The sequence below is a fragment of the Protomyctophum bolini genome (assembly GCF_963924005.1).
Source record: "Protomyctophum bolini genome assembly, chromosome: 6".
Lineage (NCBI taxonomy): Eukaryota > Metazoa > Chordata > Actinopteri > Myctophiformes > Myctophidae > Protomyctophum > Protomyctophum bolini.
This window is the reverse complement of record NC_137867.1, coordinates 33,473,545-33,492,128: the sequence shown is the minus strand read 5'-3', so window position 1 is coordinate 33,492,128 and position 18,584 is coordinate 33,473,545. Positions and strand designations below refer to the sequence as shown.

The following is an 18,584-nucleotide window of genomic DNA, read 5'->3' as shown; positions in this document are numbered from 1 at the left end:
CCGACTTTTATTCGGCTCTAAAATAGGAGTATGAATCGGCCCTTAGTTTTAGCACATTGTCAGAAGTATTCTCCGTCAATACACCAAGCCTCAAGTCCTTGAGGGGGTTCCACAGGATCCCCAGCAAAATGTGTTAAGCTTCAAAATCAGTTTAACAGCTATTTGAAAATAGCAATCTACAATCTCACAGAGCTTTGCGGTGCGACGTGGTGTGAGCTTATAGATCTGCTATTTTCAAATAATTTAAAAATGTTGAATCTTTTTTAAACATTTTTAACACAAATCTTATATGGGTGGTCATGGGTGGTCCCTGGCACAATACATTTTGAACATGACAGCATTGCTTTGTAGTCTGAAGGGGCGGAACTGAGACCTTTTTAGAACAATGACACAGACAACCATGTTTTGACTACATGTGGTTAATTCAACATGGATTTATTATTAATAAATAACTGACTAAACAGGAATGTTCATACGGTACAAACAAGATGGAGTTTGGACAGTACTTCCAAACACTGTTAAATATGGCATAAGTATTCTTTCAGCATACTTTAATTTTCTGAGATACGCGTGCTACAGAAACAGGTAATTATTTCAACGTGTTTCAGCATGTGTGTGTGTCACAGTGTATGTGTGTGTACTGTGCACACACTCAACGTCATACACATACATTATGTAGGAATGTCAGCGCTAGTGACTCATTTGCGCGAATCGGAGGTCACTGAGATTAATGTTTACTCGGTGTGTACATATGCAAAAACAATCATTTTCTCTGGTCCCCTGCCAAATGTAATTAATGAAGACACACATCATAATTTAATCACTGGTCGTCGAGCTGGTTTCCACAAAATATGTGGCCTTCATATGTTATAAAAACATTTAGTTATGTTATAATTACAGAATATGATAATGTTATAAATAACATACTTTATAAATGTTGAGGGGAAACCTGCTCTGATCAGAAGAGACAGATGGCATACATCCAACTTGGAATGGTGTGTGCGGTTCATTCCAACATGGATGAGTTTATTGACAAACCATGCCCATCTACACTACAGTAGTGCAGACTTCATGCGTTTACTTTACACCACAACAGCGATGATGAGCCACCCACCCAAAACCCAGATTACACTGAAAGGTGATGGGGACAGCTGGGAGGATGGCCGGCGGTGTCATGGGGTACAGTTCCAGCCGGTGGTGGGGGCCATTTAAAGTAGGAAAGGGTCAAAATACGCCAAGGGCACTTGCTCCTAGTTGCTTTAATTTAACTGCACCACAGCTGCTAGCATAGACGAGGTCGGCAAAGCCTGTAATTTATTCATGTTGAATTAACAAACAAATGATGAAGCAAATGTGGGTGTCTGTGTCATCTTTTTTTTAAAAGGTCCCTGTTCCACCCCTCCAGACTACAAAGCAATGTTGCCATTTCCTGTCATGCTATCAACAAAACAGGGTCAGCTGTGTTTCCAAATGTCTCCATGTGTTTTCAGAATTTTTTTCTGCAAACCATATTTTCCATTATTGCGAACGCAGTGATTGCGAACGCACTGAGCACTTACTATGAGACCTAGCAGATCATGTCTGTGTGTCCGTGTGTCCGTGTGTCTGTGTGTCACGCTTTTGTGCCCATATATGGAGCTGCTTTGGGGACTCCTTATATGGTTATGGCTGAGTCATGGTGACATGACTGTGATGGCGTGGTCCAACTTGTGCCCATATATGGAGCTGCTTCGGGGACTCCTTATATAAATCTTAAAAAAACCCAAATACTGTATGTACGAGCTGCGTTCGCTTCCCGCGTTTGCGCGTCTTACTGGTCTTAGAATCCCTACCAATGATAGGCAAGTTTCTGAACTGTCTACAACCTACCTCTGAGGCTCTGATACAAAGAGCAGCCAAGTATAGATGGAAATGGCACCATCTTATAATGTACATTAGTGAGGACCAATAATATGAAGGTACATGAAAAATGGCTTCCTTAAAGTTTATATTTTAGTACAGTCGGGGCCTTAGGATTCTGGAGGCCCGTTTCAAGACCAAATATACTTATGACATCATTATTCTGTTAATACAGGCGTATTGATACAAATAGTTTTGACTGTTCAATATCGTGCGCAGCCATTACTCTCGACAATTACACAGCAACAACATATCTCCTCATCCTGTCCTTCTATGCATGAGGAGTCCACGTTCTTTTCACCTGAAAGGGGGGAGTTTCCCCGGCCCGACATTGCGCGTCTAAGGAACACGTTATTCCAACCAGTTCCTTTCCCCTCCATCAGGCGCCCCGGCTGGCCAGGGGGAGGCAGTTTAGAGACCAGGATTACTGCATGTTTTTACTGCATGATTATAAACCTTTGGATGCAATGACATTACCAGCAGTTCACCAATCCAGCAAAACAGTGTCTTGTCTCCATAGCACTGCCACAATCTAATTATATCTAATGCAGTCTTTATATATTTTTGATACTACTATGCATTATGCACACACAGTGACAACAAACACGTTTAAGATTAATGATCTCACAGCCAAATGGATGCACTTTTTTGAGTTGCACCAGAGTCCCTTTAATGGGATCAGTACACATCACGATTCTGCATTCACAAAACAAGTATGAGCTACGGCTATGGGTATAATGGTAATTTTCATTTGAGTGGCACTTTGCAGCGTAGTGAGCACCACGTCAGCACCTCCTCTCCAACTCACAGCTGCATAGCTCTCTCTCTGCAAGTCAGGAGTGCATTTAAGTATTACACAGAATTTAGCCTTCCTCTTATATGGCAGTTAATGAGGTCTGAGATAAATTACTGGTGGAGCAATAGCACATGCACGTCTCTCTCTCTCTCTCCCTCTCTCACACACACACGCACACACACACACACACACACACGCACTTGTGTGAAGTGAGGGGCGCACCCTGATGACGTCTTATGTTGTCATTTACTACCCTAAACAAATATTTAATTCCATAGACTTGGCTAACGACAGGGAATTTCTGTACTCCAGACTCCACACAAATGAATGAAATGCGATTTCAAGGGAGTGGTTAACCAGGCTACGAAAACCTTTGATGTCGCTTTTTTGACATCAAGAGTGGATAGATGATCGTGGATAGGGCAGATCATCTATCTATAAATGCACCAAGTCTCTGTCTGTGTGCAGTGTGTGTCTACGTACTGTTGTAATCCACATAACTGGAGAACTGTTCGCCCCACCAACTTCAAATTTGACACACGCGTTCCACACCACAGGGAGTGCAGTGCCCGGTGTCGAGTCGGTCGGAACCACGGTTGTCCAGATCCACCACAAAAAGGCCTCTGCCCGGGCTCTGGACAGGGCTCCTGCCCAGTGTCCATATATGGAGCTGGCCTGTTCTGACGTCTGCATAATTGGGCATGCCTGACAAAGAACTCCATATACTGTACATGTATGGGCATAAAAGGGACACAGACATAATTTCTGGGTGGGGCATGCATTTCCAACTTGTATGTTGTATGTATGTATGTATGTATGTATGTATGTATGTACACATACATATGTATACACATATATATACACACACACACACACACACACACACACACACACACACACACACACACACACACACACACACACACACACACACACACACACACACACACACACAGCAGCATAATTCCTCATTGATCTGTGTGGTGCGAGCAGTCTACTTGGTAGAGGAGAAACTGCTTCCACAGGGGCCCATATGCAGAAATGAGACATTGATCCATAATTGGAAGCAGTCACTCATAAAATCTGAAGACTAATTAAAGAAAGAAGTTTAATGGCATATATTTACATATTCAACAAAGCAAACCGACACTGCTTACTGGCTGTGGCTTTAGAGAAATAGAGGCTACATTAGAAGTTCAGAAAAGTTAGTTATTGCAGTGGTCCCTATAGGTCCATCAAGGACATCCAGGGTCGTTAAGCAGGCCTGACTCGGGTGGCAAGCATGCAGTCTTGAAAATGAAGACCAATAGATCAATAATTCCGTTAAGTCAGTTTTTTTTACAGTCTATGGCGCCTGACTGATGGCGCTGCGTTCCGGGGCACCATAATCGGTGAGGCACCAAACCAACAACTGCAGAGGGAGCGGGCACCAACCAGTCCATACAGAGGGAGCGGGCACCAACCAGTCCATGTAGAGGGAGTGGGCACCAACCAGTCCATACAGAGGGAGCGGGCACCAACCAGTCCATACAGAGGGAGTGGGCACCAACCAGTCCATGTAGAGGGAGTGGGCACCAACCAGTCCATACAGAGGGAGTGGGCACCAACCAGTCCATACAGAGGGAGCGGGCACCAACCAGTCCATACAGAGGGAGCGGGCACCAACCAGTCCATGTAGAGGGAGCGGGCACCAACCAGTCCATACAGAGGGAGTGGGCACCAACCAGTCCATACAGAGGGAGCGGGCACCAACCAGTCCATACAGAGGGAGCGGGCACCAACCAGTCCATACAGAGGGAGCGGGCACCAACCAGTCCATGTAGAGGGAGCGGGCACCAACCAGTCCATCTAGAGGGAGCGGGCACCAACCAGTCCATGTAGAGGGAGCGGGCACCAACCAGTCCATACAGAGGGAGCGGGCACCAACCAGTCCATACAGAGGGAGCGGGCACCAACCAGTCCATGTAGAGGGAGCGGGCACCAACCAGTCCATACAGAGGGAGCGGGCAAAAAATATTTCAGGCAGTGTGGAGCTCAATGGGCCCCAGTGGCAGTCTGAGCTGTTTACCTGGGTCCCTTGACACAGTAGTCACCCACTCCCCACTGACAGTGGCGTGCCACATGCATGTTCATGTCACCCTCTATGTCCAGGAGAACCACAAAAAATGTGCATTGTGAAGTAAACGCACACACACACACACACACACACACACACACACACACACACACTAAAAGCAATTACTGATTCCTACTACTTGTTTTAATGTTAGCCTCTGGAGAAATGTACAGTAACCTTTAAATTAGTCAGTTGATTCTCGTGGTCACACAGCTGAAAAAGCTATTGCATATTATTATACAATGCTGACCCTGGGAGCTGAGCTTCAAGAGTTCCTATGCATTAATTTGTGCAAATGGAAAATAAAGTCTATCATTCATTCAGATGTGTTCTTATGCTAATGCCACTGCAGGTCTCATGTCACATAAAGATAAAACAGCTGTTGGAAAGTATGGAATTAAACAAATGGCTTTCCAATAACAAACTCTCTGAATCTTGTGAAAACGGAAGTCATATTATTTGGGTCCAAATTTAAGATCAGGATTAACCATAGACTCCCAGATTAAACATCTGTAAATGATCTGGTGTATTTTAGATCACCTTTCTGCCTCGGACAGATCATGGACCGGGCCATTGGTGCCAGTGACCAGGGGCCCTTGATTAACGGGCCCTGGGCATGCAGCGAGATCAAACGGCAATTTATAAAAAAGTACTTGAGTAATGTACAATTTGACATTGGCCGTGGCAGGCCCGTCACATGTGCAAAGTGTGGGGCACCGGCTTCTATTTGTGTCTGAAATCAGTGCATGCATGTTGTCCGTCCATCTGCCCACCGACCACCCACCTATTAGCCAACGATGTCTATGGGTTTATGCTCAAATATGGAGCGTTAAGCCACATAGCCAAGTCCCGTCATACACATCTGTCTAACATCTTACTAACAGAGCTGACAAGTATATTACCGTATAATTAGTTGTACAGCATGTGTGTACAGCGTGTGATGTGAGGGGCGCTCTTATCATCATACAACATCATGCATCACATTCCGTGTTCAGCCAATGAAATCGTCACAAATGTCATTCCGACTACTCACTTTTGGCGTCTTCACTTTTCTGCCCTCACTTTTATCTTCAGTATGTGCTTTGCTCAGCCAATCAAATCATTGTTATGGGATGATCAGCCAATCTCCCTCTGCATAGACTGGTTGGTGCCCGCTCCCTTGGCTGGGAGGAGGAGTAGGACCCTACAGTATATGTCCTCTCTGGGGGGGGGGGGGGACTGAAGGACTTCAGTGCAAGGAATGAGTGCATTCGCCATGTATCTGAAGGAAGCCTGATCTAACCACTCTTAGATTTACTTTGTGTTTGCCTCTGTGGCGGGCTCTTCTGTATTGGTGCGGCCAAGTCTTCTTGCGATAGGTCCCTTCTTGGGAGGACCTGCACTATACTGTTGTTGGTCCCTTTGGTCTTGCTCCCGGTGTTGTTGTAGGACTAAGGCCCTATACGTCCTATCTGATGAATGAATATCAACATCCTAATACTGGGGGGTCAAATTATGACAGGCAATTCCTGCTGTCAAAATATCAAAAAGTAAAAAAAAAACACTTTGTTTGAAATAGACACTCATGCCTTCAATGGTGTGATTTGGGGTCCTAAGGATGAATACAAAATTAATATCAACATCTTAAAACCAAAATGTTGAATTGTGGGTTTGAGCTCACATGCCCACAAAAGGGTGGGTAACTACCTGTCAGTGGGCTGGGAGGAGTAGTAGCACTAAGGCCCTATACATCCTCTCTGGGGGGGGGGGGGGGGGGCATTTTTACAAGCACACCCACAGAAGAATAGAGGGAAAGCAGACACAGTTCTGATAGGATTCAAAACCAGACCAAGAGATGTACTTGTGGATCCAAAGCAGGGAGGTCTGGGCCTACTAGGATATCACCTTAGTTTGCAGTTAACTGGTTGGAGATAGGACTAAAGTACAGAGGATTCCCAAACCTGGCTTGTCTCTGTACCGTATAATAGACTAGAAGCTGTGACTCCCCTCTGCGCCCTTTCATTGAAAATCACTCCCTACCCGTTACTCTATTCTTTCTCTGTTTCCCTTCAAGCTGATTGATTCTGCAAGCCTTTGACTGTGGAGAAAGCCGCCCGCTTTTGTGTCCCATGTGCTGAGTGCTTCCATGTCCCAACTCCCAGCAGGAGAAAATGACTTTTCCTCTTTGCACATTTGCCCAACTTGTATTTTCCCTAACAGTGTTGTGTTTCAACACCCTCTCTCAAAGCCTCCCGGGCCCTTTCTTAATGGGTTCATTTAAATTTCCCACCGTAGCCAGGTTAGAGAAATGAGACAATGTTAGAGCCCGACCAGACAGCTCTTTAAATTAAATAGGCTACAGTACAAAAAGCCAATCATCTCCAAGGCCAGGCTGAATTGGGGTTAATTGGAATCAAATGAAGGCCAACTTTTTTTCCCTCCATAATTTAAGAATACAAAGTCCTGCGTGGCAGTTTTAAGTAAAAGTATAATAGTGAAAATGGAAGACAGGTGTGTGTGTGTGTGTGTGTGTGTGTGTGTGTGTGTGTGTGTGTGTGTGTGTGTGTGTGTGTGTGTGTGTGTGTGTGCGTGTGCGTGTGCGTGTGGGGGGGGGGCTATTATTCATAATACTCGGCAACAATACGCTACTGACGTGCAAGCAGAAGCAGGTGATGGAACATAAAGGGAACTGTGAACTTGAAAGCACAGAAGACAATGCGTAATGACACATTCAATCAATACATACAACAAAGCAGCAACTGGATGAGAGACAATGCATGTCTGTCAGTCTGCCTCCAGACAAATACGTGTTTACATCTCAGCCGCCTTTGTTTCCCCCAAGCTGAGTAGTACCTGCAGCTAACGCTTACTCATTTCAGTCAGTCCATCTCCCAAACAACAATCTCCTTCTCGCTGCAGGACCCGCTTAAAGGAAATTGTGTTCGTATTTTCGGACAATTTCCTGGTAAGAAAAGTATATATAGGCACAGGCTACATCTGTTTATACTAAGTTATAGGCAGAATGCATGATAATTAAATCCATGCAGGCTTACAGTACATGAACCATGCTGTGTTTGTTTGTGGCCCTTTCTTTTTCATGCTGTATAATCTTCCAAACAAAACCACAGCTCCCATCCATTGGTGGAATCTTGAGACAGGCAGGAGTTTGGCCTGTCCCAGCAGTATTGTTGTCAGGTAAATCCTCTATACGAGGATCTATACAGTACCAATGTGCACATTAGCAAGGAGAAGATTGCAGTAATCTGATTACACTTGAAATGAGACTAATAATAATAATAAAAAATAACACTGTATTGAAATTGCCCAAAGTTTGGGGAAAGTATGTGACTACTTCAATTTAGAATTTAGGCATTCAGCCTAAATTCAATGACAAACTTTATTTATAGGCAACGTTTCGGTCAAAGACCTCTTCAGGCATCTGATTAAATATCAAATGCATAGAAATAGAAAGTAGTAAGGCTCATATGTAAAGCAAGTAACTATTATCAGTCTAAAAGAAAAAAATCACACACATGTGAAGTGAGGGGTACTCTTATCATCATACATCATCTCATTCCAGCCAATCACAATTTGCGTCCTCACCTTCGTCGTCAATGTATGTGTTACGCAATGTTTTTGTTTACACTATGACGTAAAATTGTCCATTCATTGTCAATGGGAATTTCATGTTGTTGTTAGGACGAAGTTTGTGGACACACAGTAAAAGCTGGACATAAAGATCACACCTGTGTGATTGATCTTATCAACTTGTATACATCATCTCAATGTTTGTGTTTACTAACGCCCCTCAAAAGAAATCCATCATCTGTACTTGCTACATTGATTAGTCACATTGTATACACTGTATCTAAAACTAAACTAAAGTACGTTTAAGAAAACTGATTTGCAAGAATCCGACAATGCAATGTGATATGATGGCATAGTACAGTGATTTGGGTAATTTGGAGAAAAAAGTGAAATCACTGAAGATACCTTTAAATAGTTTGTTGTTGACTACATGTCCTCTAAACATGCTTTAAACAAAGCATGAAATTGAAAACAGACTGACAAAATGCTCACCATTCCTTTGGAATGAACCATGACATTGATGATAGACTGAAAAGAAGGTTTTGGGACAGGGGGGAAATGTGTTTGCAGTATGTGACCTACATTTTAATCAGGTAACCGTTTAGAGTTTATCTAACCAAAATAAAAGTAGTAATGGCATGCACCAACACTGGAAGACTTTTTTTCTAATCCTGCAGGATTAACTTCGAAGAGGATATTCACTAAGAAACATTTATATAAATCCTAAACACATGAACCCGCTCTGCCGCATGCAACCCTCAATCAGTCTGGGTTGCATGATGCAACCCAGCCAACCCAGCCACAAATTAATTCTGATGAAAGCCTGCCCTACACTTTGATTTGGCCGAATATCAACTATTATACAACCCAATAGGCTCCATGTGTCACACATAAAGCCTTTTCAAAATGACGTGTGCCTTGAATAGTTTCTTTGACTTTGACACAAGTTACCTTGATGACTGAGCCTCCAGCCATTACTTGATCTCTGCTCTGATGAGTGTTATTACCCCCTGATCGGTGCACAGAGAATGGGTACAATGAGTCACATTGGGACATTACTGCCCCATATTGTTTCCATTGGCAATGGAAGAATGGAGCAGCATGTTTACACACATGTAATCTGGACAGATTTCAGTAATCAGCTACTACAGTAGCCGACCGAGAAAGACTACCACGCCATATCCCGGCCTCAATCCTCAGAACAAAAAATAGCAGTCACAGCCATGCTCCTTGCCATTATGTTGAAATTATACACCCTAATAACTGTCAATTTAATAAATGGAGAGACATTCGTGCTCCCGTCCTGACAAAAAGACAGCAGTATAGAGAAATCACTATCTGGGCTGTCATGCAGGAGCATTGATCATGTACAGTATAGATGGTGAAACAAGCAGGGAAAATGACACGATATAATTCTATGTTGGAATAAACTCTTAATGAAGCTCCCTCGAAAGTGTTGTTTACAGTAACTGGAGGCCATTGGGAGTAGTGCTGATTCAGTTATCTTTAACATTGTCCAGTTAACGTTCCTCTTTGCTCTTAATGTAATTGGGGCCATTCCATTATTTCTGCCCTGATTTATATAAGATTATACAGCATTTAAGCGTGCAGTGTCAGACTCAATGGTGTATACACCAAAATAATCACACCTGTGTGAAATGAGGGGCGCTGTTATCATCATACATCATCTCATTCCGGTCAATCACAATTTGCGTCCTCACTTTTCCTTTCTCACTTTTGTCGGAAACGGAAACCTGGGCATAGTATTAATGTTATTTAGTGGATGGAGAGAAAGGATTTTTGTCCAACCAACAAATGTTACAACCACTGACGGGTCTTGATTCTGGCCATTCACAATTTCTGTCCTCACTTTTTATCCTCAATTACGTAAGTTCTCAAGGATGTGTGTTCTCTCCTCTGCGTCCTCAGCGTCCATAGCCTAGGTGGGGTTGGCGAAAGGGCCTTTCTGTGTGACACAGATGCTTTCCCGGTTATTAATGTAGTACAGACACCATTGTACAATGATGTATAATACTAGACTAATCAATTTGGTCAATTGTAAAAAGTCTATTAGAATTATTTTGTGTTATTCGTTGAAATACTAATATGTTAAAAGAAATAACTTGAACTTCAATAATCAATTAACCTACTCGAGCAATAAATCAGTATTGGTATAAATATCATTGAAAAAAGCATTAAAACTTGTTATTATCATAAAAATCAGAAAAAACTCCTTTCCTTTAGGCTGTTTTGACTTCTCCCTGATTGCAGATCCACAAGGCAGCTACAGTAGTTTTAGTGGAAATGTCATGGATATTTAAACATGACACGAACGTGCTTTCCATTTAATGACTCCACCCTCCTCGCCCCCAAAGCTTTCCATTGAATGACTCCACCCTCCTCGCCCACAAAGCTTTCCATTTAATGACTCCACCCTCCTCGCCCACAAAGCTTTCCATTGAATGACTCCACCCTCCTCGCCCACAAAGCTTTCCATTGAATGACTCCACCCTCCTCGCCCACAAAGCTTTCCATTGAATGACTCCACCCTCCTCGCCCCAAAGCTTTCCATTGAATGACTCCACCCTCCTTGCCCAAAACCGGACGATTTTTAAATCGAAATCAATTCAATTGGTTATTGCATGTTTTGTAATAATCTAAATCCGCAAAATAAAAAATTCAAATTATTGTAGTAGAGAAAAAATACAATGTGTCTCTCAGATGTAGTGGAGTAGAAGTACTATAGTAATGAAAATGTTAAATACTCACGTAAAGAAAAAGAAAGGGGAAAGTACCTGAACATACTGTATAGTACTCAAGTAAGGTACTTGAGAAATGTACATGCTTTCCACCACTGATTGTAATTGAGCCATTGCCTGTCCTCTCTGCAGGGGCCAGTATGGCGCCACATTGGGGACATCCATCTGACGGCAGACAGTCTTAATGAACTACCAAGACCCAGACATGGCACTTTTACTAAGACCTCCACTCAAGCCTGGGTTATGACATGCTGAGGAAGCAGGCCCGCTGTTGTTTTAAATGGGCTCGCTTTTTTAAAATGGCTGCAGAGTGAACTTTTCAATCTATCAGAGTGCACTTCAGCCAATACCAAGGTGTAACGTTATGCTTCGTTAACAGTTCCACATTTCTGGAGGGGCTTAGACTGATTTCTTTGACATACTGTCACGGCGTGTCAGAGAAATCACTATAAAAGCTCAATTTGTCAAAAGGAAGGGCACGATTTTCCACATTGAGACATTTAGGGAGGTAGTGTTGATAGATTTGAGTAATGTCAGCGATTGAGTCGATGCGAGATTAAAGTTTCCTGGTTTCAAATACATTAATGAATATCTAGAGTTATCCTTTTATCACACTTTTCAATTCTAGTGTGGAGCCCAGAGAAGGCTATGCACCAGCCATTCTCTCATTAAAAGAGACTCATAGAAAAATCACAGATAATTAAGCCATTAGTGCAAGTTCAATAAATCCTTTTCATGGAATAAGCATTGACCTCAGCTGCACTGTGCCGTGGGTGTTCATGTTTTAAAGGTGAGTGAGAGGAGCCATTTCACTTACGTATTTTAGAACATATGCGGCAAAAAAATTATTTCAACCACATCTGTAATATAACAATGTGGGCAATAAAATCATGATGGCCAAATCAAGTCTGGATCGTTTCTTTTAAGAGCAGCTACTGTAAGCAACACCAACAGTGAACCAGTTGTCCTTGCAGTACACACATCACAAGTCCAGGATTATGGGTGTCAGCACACAGTACAGTATAGGTAATAACATGGATAATCAAGTTTGTCCTGCCAATATAACAGACAGAGATGAAAGAGGGAATAAACTGGACTAGAGCAGTGATTCCCAAACATTTTTAGCCTGTGACCCAAAAGAGAAATTTGATGTCTCTTTTGTTTTCTAGGGCGCGTTCGGAAATAGCAAACTAATAGGCGAGTGCGCTCCAGTGCTGTATTTCCGAACGCGCCCCTAATTTATGGAATTCATTTGATTTTTCTTGTATTTCTTCATGAAATTACTGAAAAAAATATATATTTGAATTAGTTTTTTGAGGGACAATGGACTAGAGAGGCCTTTCACTTGTCTTTCTCTGTGATATGTGACTTTGACATACTGTAGGGGGTGCATTACATAGGCGGTAGGCCTACTATTACGTTCATGATTAACAAAGCAATGTAACAACAAAGAAATGTAATATGTTTATTTTACCTAATTTGGCTAATATGATTACAGTTACTATGTAATGCATTACTTTCAGGAACTCTTGTTCTGTATTATACTTTTTAGAAGTTTCCAAGGTATGCACTAATGTAGTTTGTTTACCATACATTTTTTGTAAACCTTTATTTGCTTTTTAAAAATATAATGGAATACCCAGCACCGATAGAGTAGCCTCGCGTAGCGATACTAATATCACTGTGTGGATATTAGTCTCGTCCCTCCATTAGTATTAGATTTATTTCTGCAATGTCCTGCCCCATATTTGCATACCCTGGGCCCTGGTTGTTTATAGCCTGGTTCCAGACGAATGTGGTTGGCTCGCCACCACTTCAGCTGTGAAGTCCTCTAACAATTGAGAGGGGCCAGACTTAATCTGCCTGGGACAATATGCTTTGCATAGGCCGATGAAGGCTGGCTAGATAGAGAGTGCCTCAGCTGTTGTTTAGGCTGCAAACATTTCTTTCTATTCAAAATCTTTTTATTGCAATAAATATCAGAGATCATATAGGGCAGACATAATGAAAAGACTATGTTGTTGCGCAAAACATGCCCCTTCAAGACAAAAGAAAAAGAAAAAACATTTTCTCTCCTTCAAGTCCCAATTTAGTAAAGCCAATTCCCAATTCCCCAGCCTCTCTGCGAGTACTCCATCTCTGCTAACCCCCACGATAAGTCATTGGGAGGGTGAAGAAAGCCTCGGTCTCCTCCGATACCCGGGCCGTCAAGCCACCATCTTCTTTCCACCAGACAGTGACGGGTCACAGGGGGGGCGTAACGCATGTGGAGGTACACTCTATCCCCCCCACCTCCTCCCCCCCTGAACAGGCAGGCTGCAAACATTTCAAGGTATTGGCTAGCCAGTATCTGATTACCGCCTACTTATGGTGCACTTTCTCAGACCACACCCTTCTTCAAACTCGGCCTTCATCGTGATTACACACCAGTAAAGTTGTGTGACTGCACCTTGCATGGTTGCGAAGATAAGTATTCCTGCAGACATACAGTATAAAGTAAACACCACACACAGACTCACAAGGTGAAAAGGATAACAGCCTCACTGTCACGGCTATACTTCATAGAAATGACTGACAGGTAAATTGTGCTCTCTATGTCTCCAAGGAGTGCCTGCCTGCTGTGTACCAAGTGGCCCCTATGCAGTTGTATGGCATACAAAAAAACATAATGACCCTTAGCCACAGGAACTATGGTTAAGCAATTCTTGAGAAATCACAACCCTGGAAAAACTATGATTATAGTCCACTTGGGCTGCTGTAATTATTGTCTATACTAAAGAATAAGTATCGTCAGTGACGTATCCCAAGGTCATACCCCTCACTCAGGTGACCCAGCCGGAGTGATCAAGTCCCGACTTACGTCACAGTAGCTACCCTCGATCAGTTCCATTAGGGCAAGACCAAGGCCACACCGTTGGCCACACTCTGCCAGGACTGGGAGGACTAGGCTCTGTGAGATGACTCCTGTCCGGGCCCCTCCTACGTCTCACCAGGTCCACTCCTGCTCTCACCAGGCCCAGGACCTGTGCGTTGCACCAGTCTCCCAGCACCAGGCCTCACCCGAGGGTTTTTTGGGCTTCCTCCTCATGGAAGACACAGGCTGGGGCAGCAACCCATACTGCTCCTGGGTGCCGTCTACATCACCCGTCTCTCCGGTGGTCACCAGACTATACCTGGTTGTCACATAGTCTATTCCTATCACTATAAATAGTCACTATAAATAGAATAATATACTATATGAAAGAGGAAATATTTCAGACTCAAAATGTTAATGGCGGGTCAGAACCAAAGTCTGAATACAGTGTTGACTGTGAATTGCAGAGGTAGTGTACTGTAATGCACATGTGGGCTCTGGAGACACGATTTGAATACAGCAAATTAACAGTTACATACTTAAGTTCAGTCTGAGCTGCAGTAACAGCCAAAGCAACCGCTCTGGATGTCTTTTTAACCACCTTTGCACCACCTTTCCACCTTTGTCTTTTATGATCCACCAATCCACCAATCAACAAAATAATAAGAATAAGAATAATCACTAGACCAACAGATTCAAATTACTTAATAGTTTCTCACTTAAGTATTCTTTTCTGTTCCAGTATATTAAGTGGAATGATAGCTGAGGACCAAAATAAGCAGAGCTCTTTGACCCCCCAAATCCGCCTTTAATCCGCAAAATTACACAAAAACGACATCAAATACACAGAAACTAAAAGGTTGCCGAAATGAATAAGGCAACCTTTTACTTTAGATCCTGGCAATTACTGCCCCCTCTGCCAGGTTAGTTTAAAGATGGGACTTCAGATAGAAAATGATCAAAATTACTTCAAGGATCTGCCTGCAGAGAAAATGCATGCTAAATGAGAGAGAGAGATAAAAAAAAAAGAGAGAGAGATTGAGGATGATCAATATTGTCAATAAGCCAAGAGTGTTATTTCATTGAGGAAGAAAGGTGTACAGTGTATCATCACCTGTTTTAGTTACAAAGCAGGGACAGAGTGTGTGCCGCACAGATTACATAGACACTGATAGCAGGTGCTCAAATAAAGGATGTACAGAAATAATCAAAGGGATTAGAATAGATGGTTTGCTGACCTCTGATCGTAGCTCGCCTCCTTTCTGCGGCAGTGGAGGGTGACCACTCTGTGGCCCTCACTCCTCACATCCTGGCTTACCATCCACTGGGTGGGGTTGCTGGGCCGAGCCCCGAGAAATGTCACCCCCTCTTTCAACTTCACCCTGTGGAGGAGAGAGAGGGAGAGAGGGAGGGGGGGGGGGGGGGGGGGAGAGAGAGAGAGAGACAGCGAGAGAGAGAGGTTCAAATCTAACTTTTCGCCAACTATAGCTTTTCGCAATCCAGCACTGTGCCATTTAATGCACACATGTGTTGAAAGAAGAAAACATTTAATTCAGCAAGTCGATACGTCCAGCTGATCATCCAAGACAGCTGGGGACAGATAAGACAATGAGACAGGGCTTTGTAGAGACTAGAGACTAGAGACGTGCCAGATGGCACAATAGCGTCTTTGCTTCCTCTTCAGAAGACAGTCACAGCTGGGTTTTTTTCACACTATATGCTTTCTTTTTTCGGGGGAACATCATCTGTTTTATCCATTAGCATTATAGTGATCAATCAAATAATAAAATAATTAGGTTCAAACACCTGCCACTTTATTGCACATTTCTGGTTAACTGACAGATGCTCTATTTCAGACCTCAGTTTGTTACTGTGCATGCATGTCAATGAAATGTTAATCTCTCAAGACAGATTTGCAATTTGCAATGAAAATCTGTCAGCAGTAGAATAGCTCTACTAAGGGGCAGGCCTTTGAGCAGGAAGCTGATGGCTGTCCTGCAGTTCTTACCATAAAACGGTCTGGCCAAGCCTGATCTCCTGTTATTTACACATTTAAACAAGCTTTCCTCCAGAGGTAAAAAAAAAAAAAGAAAAGAAAAAAATAAGAAGATTGAGGAAATGGTGAATGGTGACGCAGTAAAGAGAAATATGTGTTTACCTTCAACATTACTTTTGATCCCAACCTCAAAAAGTAAATAATAATAATAATAAATAATAATAATAGTTGTGTTTGCAGGAGATGTTCTGTGATATGTTGGCATCAGTGTTATCTTTCAAATCAGTTTTAAATCAGTTTTTCACTTTCTTTGCTACTATTTTTTTGATTGATGATATTTTATCTTCTATTTTTTACCAGTTTTGGGTGGGAGGAGTAGGATGAATGCTCTACGCCCTCCCAGTGGGGGCCGTGGCAGGTGAGTCAGTAGGATACAATCAGCAGTGACAAGACGAAAATACATAGGGGGAGGAATAAATTGGCATAACTAAATAAAATTGGGGAGAAATTATTTAAATGTAATGATACAATGAACAGGCAAACAAGTAAATATAAAACACTACTGTAAACTGAACTTTATTTTATTTAGACTTGACCATACACCTCAATCATACTCTTTCTCCTTAACAACCCTCAATGATAGATTCATCTGAAAGGGCCATTGTGAAAGGGTTCTTTTGACTGCGGCACAAATGACAGTGTCAATTTCCTTGACTCAGCCTTAGAATAGTACAAAAGGAGTAAAATGTTCACCAGAAGAAAATAAAACAGACCCGCAAATGAAAATAATTTCAAAAGTAAAGTATCTCCTCAATGTACAGTACAGAGTAATGGAAACTGTAGACAGGAAGTACCGGGTAGTTGGCCCTACAGTGTAGAGGGAGTTGACCGGTTTAGTTAGACTAGCATTCCCCCTGGGCACACCTTAGCGGACAGCCGCGGACAGAAGAAGCTGTCTTTTACGTCATTTCCGAATTTTTAGACAGCTGGTGGATGGAAAAGAAGCTCCACCTCCGCGGCTGACTGCCGCGACGGACAGATTCCCGGAAACGCTCTCCTCCAGTTTGATTCTAGCTGCTGACTTCCCCCTTTCCTGCTCACTGCTTCCTGTTTCTCGTTAAATCATTACATCTCGATTCATTTCTAAATTAAAAGGAGAAACTGCAATTACTAAACAATGACAAACAAATAAATTGAATGGAGTTGCAGAAATGTAGTTTTTAGGTATGGTAGGTATGGCATGTGTGATTTGGTCTTCTAGTGCTAATATGAAAAGCCCTCCATCATAAAGGGGACATCAGCTATAAATAGCTAGCAAATTATGAAAAGCGTATTATTATTAAAAAAGGATCCCATGAATGTGTCACCCTGCTTTGATGTTGTTCTTTGTTATTGCCTCTCCAAAATTCTGAGGACATTGCCTTCCATGGCACTCTTCAGTCAACCAATGGGGCATATAAATTAATACAAATTACTTTGTTCAGAAGCCTCATTATCATGGAAAAGAGAATATTGAACAGATGGTATGGTTCATCTCTCTATAGGTTTGCAGAGCAGTACTATACTGCCAAGGGTCATGTGCGTGTGGGAGTCTTTGTGTACGTGTACGTGTGTGTGTGTGTGTGTGTGTGTGTGTGTGTGTGTGTGTGTGTGTGTGTGTGTGTGTGTGTGTGTGTGTGTGTGTGTGTGTGTGTGTGTGTGTGTGTGTGTGTGTGTGTGTGTATGTGTGTCTGTTCAAAGGCCTGCCCCTTAGGAGAGCTATTCTACTGCTGACACACAGACACACTTTGGCAATGTAAACGTATGTTTTCTCATGCCAATAAAGCCCTTTGAATTGAATTGAATTGAAATTGTGTGTGTGACCTCGCAAGTGTGATTGTGCATTTGTAAATGGTAAATCGCCTGCATTTCTATAGCGCCTCTTTCCAAAGCGCTTTATACAATGCGTGTTACATTCACCCATTCACACAAAGACGGTGGAGGCACCAACCTGTTCATCAGAGCAGTAAGGGGTTCAGTCATACAGTAGATATTAAAACCTGTTCATCAGAGCAGTAAGGGGTTCAGTCATACAGTAGATATTAAAACCTGTTCATCAGAGCAGTAAGGGGTTCAGTCATACAGTAGATATTAAAACCTGTTCATCAGAGCAGTAAGGGGTTCAGTCATACAGTAGATATTAAAACCTGCTCATCAGAGCAGCAAGGGGTTCAGTCATACAGTAGATATTAAAACCTGTTCATCAGAGCAGTAAGGGGTTCAGTCATACAGTAGATATTAAAACCTGTTCATCAGAGCAGTAAGGGGTTCAGTCATACAGTAGATATTAAAACCTGTTCATCAGAGCAGTAAGGGGTTCAGTCATACAGTAGATATTAAAACCTGCTCATCAGAGCAGCAAGGGGTTCAGTCATACAGTAGATACCAACCTGTTCATCAGAGCAGTAAAGGGTTCAGTCATACAGTAGATATTAAAAAACTATGCAGTCCGTTGGAGAGACCTGTCTCCAATGGGAGGAGGAAGTCAAGTGCTGAAGGCATGCTGTGTCGCTGCCACTCAAGTGACTACAGGCCAATCACAGCACGTATTTTCCGGG

The 18,584-nt window shown here is 42.6% G+C and overlaps 1 protein-coding gene across 1 annotated transcript in view; it reads right to left on the bottom strand.

Moving 5' to 3' along the window:
* The window catches only part of LOC308316448 (transmembrane protein 132C), a 170,571-nt gene that overhangs the window by 66,691 nt on the left and 85,296 nt on the right, over positions 1–18,584 (bottom strand). The window contains exon 3 of the mRNA XM_080765084.1: positions 15,230–15,373. Within this exon, the coding sequence (XP_080621210.1) occupies positions 15,230–15,373 (144 nt within the window). The remainder of the gene's footprint in view (positions 1–15,229; positions 15,374–18,584) is intronic.